This window comes from Galendromus occidentalis, unplaced genomic scaffold (genome assembly GCF_000255335.2).
Source record: "Galendromus occidentalis unplaced genomic scaffold, Mocc_1.1 scf7180000076543, whole genome shotgun sequence".
NCBI lineage: Eukaryota > Metazoa > Arthropoda > Arachnida > Mesostigmata > Phytoseiidae > Galendromus > Galendromus occidentalis.
Genome location: NW_003804532.1, coordinates 266,240 through 271,009, shown reverse-complemented (window position 1 = coordinate 271,009; position 4,770 = coordinate 266,240). Strand labels below are relative to the sequence as shown.

Below are 4,770 nucleotides of genomic sequence, written 5' to 3'. Positions count from 1 at the left end.
AGGGCTGCTGACTCACAACTGTTTTATTGATACCTTCCGGTGCTATGGGTAGGATCCCGTACCACACTCCTCCCACGATATGTACATCCCGCAACATATGGGCATTGTCCAAGCGTCAATCATTCTCAGGAACCTGAGCCATGCTCGCGCATTGGTGAACACGTCGAGCTAATCGTAGCGCTCAGACCCCCCGCCGTAGGGAGCTTTCCTAAGACTCTACATGTGTATGACACCTGCGAGCGCTCGGAGTCGATCTCGGAGCTAAGTAATCCCGTCAAGGAAGAGTCCACGAACAGGAATGTACAGGCTCCCCGGAAGACTCGGAATGCCTCAGGGAAGAATGCTCTTTTCGAGTCAGTATCTTCTGTTCGTAGCGTGGTCGACGATGTGATAGATTCTGGTAGAGGCTGCCCAATGTTGGAGGGAGCCCGGCTTCTCTTCCATAGAAGCACGGCCCCGGGAACATTTTCGGAGTCAATCCCCCTCGGCCACGCAGTTCTAGGTCAAATATCCATTACTCCGATAGCAGCAGTGAGCTTTACGGAGCTGAATCTCTTCAAGATAGACCTCCCAGCAGAAATCCAGCGCCCGGCTATTGCTCCAGCACGGCTCCTGAAGACGGATAACCCTCGACAGAACACGTCGCCGCACCCCTAGTGATCGGAAGGATTCCCGACCAACCTGATTTCATGTCTGCCGGGAATCAAAAGCATATTTAAAGCATGCAGAATGCAATGAGCATACCCAGCTCATTGCTCCTGCATGGCCTAAATAATCATTGGGCAATTCAACGATGAAGCCGTATGCTTCGGAGAGAACGGCACTGTGTCAGATATTCTATGATATATGAGAACTGTGTCAGATATTCTATGAGCGGCTCTCAGTCAGACATTCTATGATAGTCTGGGGAGTCGCGAGCATTTTCCGTGAGGCCGAAGAGGCACGTAGCGTAGGAGGGAGAAGTTTGAGCGCCGCCGGCCTATTCCAAATTGGGTCGCGTACTTATGAATAGAGTCTGAGGATGTGGCTTCCTTGATTGGAACAGCAATGAATTATGATCATGATCGGCGATGAAATATGACGGCCCAAGTGGGTGATCGAGCTTGTTCCCGGGGTATAGATCCGGTCACGAGCGGGATGCTTCGTTTCATTTGCTATAGTTCGAGTTGCCGAGTTCGGATGAGAACATGTCGCGCTGACAAAGTACCGCTTTCGATGGTGGACCGATTTCAATGAGGTAGTGCGTCGCTTTAGATTAGCACGCGCCGAGGAATATCGGGAATCGGCCTTGTGCCGAGCGTCGGCCAGAAGCCAGAATGAGAGGAAGATCCGAAATTATTGGGCTTTCAGTGGCGGCGATTCGACTCGGGAGGTTCCCACCCGATATTCTCATGCTCGCGATCTATAAATCTACTACTCCTACGTATCTACAAGGGATTCGTGTGTTGTTTGCAACACTCCCGACTCCCGCTAGGAATCGGCATCCGCTCTTATTCGGGATCGAGCGGAATGATTCTCTATGCCCGCGGGATAGGGAGGAGCACGCGCGTTCCTGCTCCTGACTCCCTCGAAATCCGGGAAAAGTTCAAAAAAAGACGCGCGAGCGTCACCATGCGAAGTGGCTCACGACAAGCAATGTCTTCGAGGATAAACTCGAAGTAAAGCTACTAATCTCTAGTCCCAAGTCTTCGCAGGAAATCAGGCATCGCTGCTCCCTCCTGCATTCCGGTCGCCAACAGGAGGGATTTGATTTTTCCGAAGAGAGGCGAGAACCGTACAGGGGCCCACCAACCGAGGATTTTTGAACCTCGCGCCGTGGCTCCGTACCACGGACACACGAAACAGCCCAGAATCACGAAGCGGCTCCCATCTCACTCCTGTGTGGGATCTGCGAGCGGCGCAGCGGCGGCCGACACACGGCAGCAGCCGTCGGACTCGATGCACTCTCATCTGTGAGCGGATGTGTGGTGCCCCGATCGTCTTGATGAGAAGAGCAGTCGACGGTGGACATAGCGGCTGCTCTATCGCTATATTGTTCTCTTCTTCTTCTGTTGGAATCCTTCCTGAACCATGGCGGCTCCCATGGGTGGAAACGGTGAGTTACCGAGGTGCGACTCCCTTCTCGCGAGATGTGTGAGTACGCAGACAAGCGATCCGGTTCCTCGTGGAATGATAGAGAGCTCGCATTCGATCCAGACAAGCTGTCGCCGACATGCTTCGATTGCGAGAGTGAGGAACGACCGGTCGTTTTCGCGGATTCTTCTCAAACGCCAGCGAACCGAATCTACTCCTGCATCTCCTTCTCGGACGAGGCGTTCCAGTCCGCGATTGGTTTTAGGAATACAAAATCGAGCCTCAGTTCCTCGAAGCATGATGCGGGCGCGTCTGCGGGAGAAGAGTCTAGCATTTCTAATCTGAAGTGACAGACAGGACGCTCGGATGTCAGGGGGAATTTCCTCGGGTTCTCCAGCTAACTGAGATTCGCGACTAAATGAAATTGTGCTTCAGACCAGACGTGGAAAATTCCTGACCGATAGTGTCATGGCACTGTCTCCCTGCGATATACACTGTTTGATTTCGCTTGTCTTCAGAATCACTTCCTAGGTCATCGGTGCGGGATATCCTGACTCTCATGAGCGAGATGAATTATCGACCCAGGCCTGGCTAATTGTGGGGCAGGATTTCCGGGGTCTTGACCGGTGATGTGTAGCGTGATAGATACTATAAAAGATGCGCCGCAAAGCGCAGTGAGTCACCTTTGCTATGTACATCATGACAGTCTTGTCACGATCCCCGGCTTTAAAGTCGCTCAGAGAAATGATGAGCGCAGTGTGAGGGAATTGATCTCGAAGAGCTGGGTATCGAGTTTGGGCGGAATCATGCCGACGCGATCGAACCTCCTCGCCGATGCGGGACGCGGAGAGGCAGTTCAAGAATCGTATGGGAACTCTTCGGAGGTTGGAAGGGAATGTCTCCTGACGTTCCCGATCCCTATCGGAGATGGAGGAAGAGATGAACTAAAAGCTGCTCCCTTTCACAGCAAATGTCGTAATCCCTCGAAATTTCCGGCTCTTGGAAGAATTGGAGCAAGGACAGAAAGGTGTTGGGGATGGAACGATTTCCTGGGGCTTGGAAGATGATTCCGACATGACTTTGACGCATTGGAACGGTGAGTCGCTCGAGAGCCCTGACACTCCTCAGTCAAGGATGTGCATCGAGGTCACCGTTATTCGATTCCGCGTAGACTGATATGGGACGGGCCCAACGACGATCTGTATAACGTACGTGATTTGTTTATCGTCAGGCATGATCATCGGTCCGCCAAGATCGCCGTTCGAAAACAAAATGTATTCGTTGAAAATTGAGTGTGGAGCTCAATATCCGGAAGAGCCCCCTTGCGTTAGATTTGTTACTAAAATCAAACTTCTCGGGGTGAACGATACTACCGGTGTGGTCGATCGTCGCCAGACGCCCATCCTGTCCCGATGGCAAAGGAATTATTCGATCAAAAGTATTCTGCAAGTAAGTGCTAGGGTGCAGTCGAGAGGCCTTTGCTTCGATTCATCTCATCGTCTGGTGCTCGGACATCTGGAATCTCCCTCAGATTCCTCACTTCGTTCCTGATCGTTGCTTGCTTTTCCCCCTCAGGAGCTGCGTCGCGCGATGACTGCCAAGGAAAACACTCGTCTGCAACAACCTCCCGAAGGAGCAACTTTCTAGATGGGCTTCTTCGAGTGTTTATTTTGCTTCGAGCGAGGTTTCGGCAGGGAACAACACGCCTGGCGATGGATAAGTGGAATGAAGTGACAACCCACAGCAGAGTCAGCCGGAGGATGTTGAGGTGGTGACTGTCGAAGAGACGAGGTGGAGATCGACGCGGACGAGTCCGCACGTTCGATACTGAGAAGATTTGAAAGGGTGACCGTGTCGGAAGGCAGTGGAGCTGCCACAACAGCAAAATATAGCCGACCCCTCTATATTGATTTCCGTGCTGTTGCGCGTAGTTTCTCACAGATGGTAGACTTTTGCTTTGTTTTATATTTATTGAGCTTCAGCAAAAATTCCAAAAATACGACCAAGGAGTCGACGCGGAGGAGAAGACGGGAGCTCAAAGAGGCGATCCATCGAGTGCCGCCTAGGGATGTCAGCGGTTAATGATAATGACATTTAAACATAGGTGGAAATAAAGTGTAAATTTATAAAGAACCACACCGACTGACCTCCGAGCTCCTCCCATTAACATCCGTATATCGAACTGCCCCGGACTCTGAGCGGAGCCCGGGGCGCTCAGTGTAGCGAGAGGGATCCGACCGAAAATTCACAAATCTCTCCGGTTCGAGTACATACTCGGCAGAGTTTCTATTAGCTTCCGAAGAGCTGCCCCTGGACAAGTCGCTTCATCCGCATGGAACCTCGTCAGCGAGGCTCTAATCGCGGAACTCGAGCTCGAATCCCTTGATCCGGGAGCACATTCCCGACAAAGATCTCCGCATACCCTCGGTGCCTCGACACCATGAACAAGCGGGCCGATCTTACTTCAGAGACCCCGGATAATCATGTGGAGGAGCAGCTCCCTGGAATCTGGAGTCTTCCGGAAATCGCCCCTCATGACGACCGAGTTGCGGGACTTAGGCGATCTCTCAGGGCCTCTCGGCGAACTCCCGATTGAGGGAGTTCCGAAGCTCCATTTGGAGCTTTCCGAGAGGAGAGAGATGCGATTCCTGGCGATTTGTCGCAAGGCTGCTCGGAGATCGGATTGGATTGAGACTT

General features: G+C 52.2%; 1 protein-coding gene across 1 annotated transcript; it reads left to right on the top strand.

Annotated features, from left to right (window-relative positions):
• The first annotated feature begins 1,993 nt into the window (after positions 1 to 1,993).
• On the top strand, positions 1,994 to 4,203 carry Uev1A (Ubiquitin-conjugating enzyme variant 1A). The gene is made up of 4 exons (XM_003739463.2): positions 1,994 to 2,095; positions 3,041 to 3,169; positions 3,305 to 3,522; positions 3,649 to 4,203. The coding sequence occupies exons 1-4, from the start codon at positions 2,071 to 2,073 to the stop codon at positions 3,718 to 3,720; spliced, it is 444 nt and encodes a 147-aa protein (XP_003739511.1). The 5' UTR covers positions 1,994 to 2,070; the 3' UTR covers positions 3,721 to 4,203.
• The last annotated feature ends 567 nt before the right edge of the window (positions 4,204 to 4,770 follow it).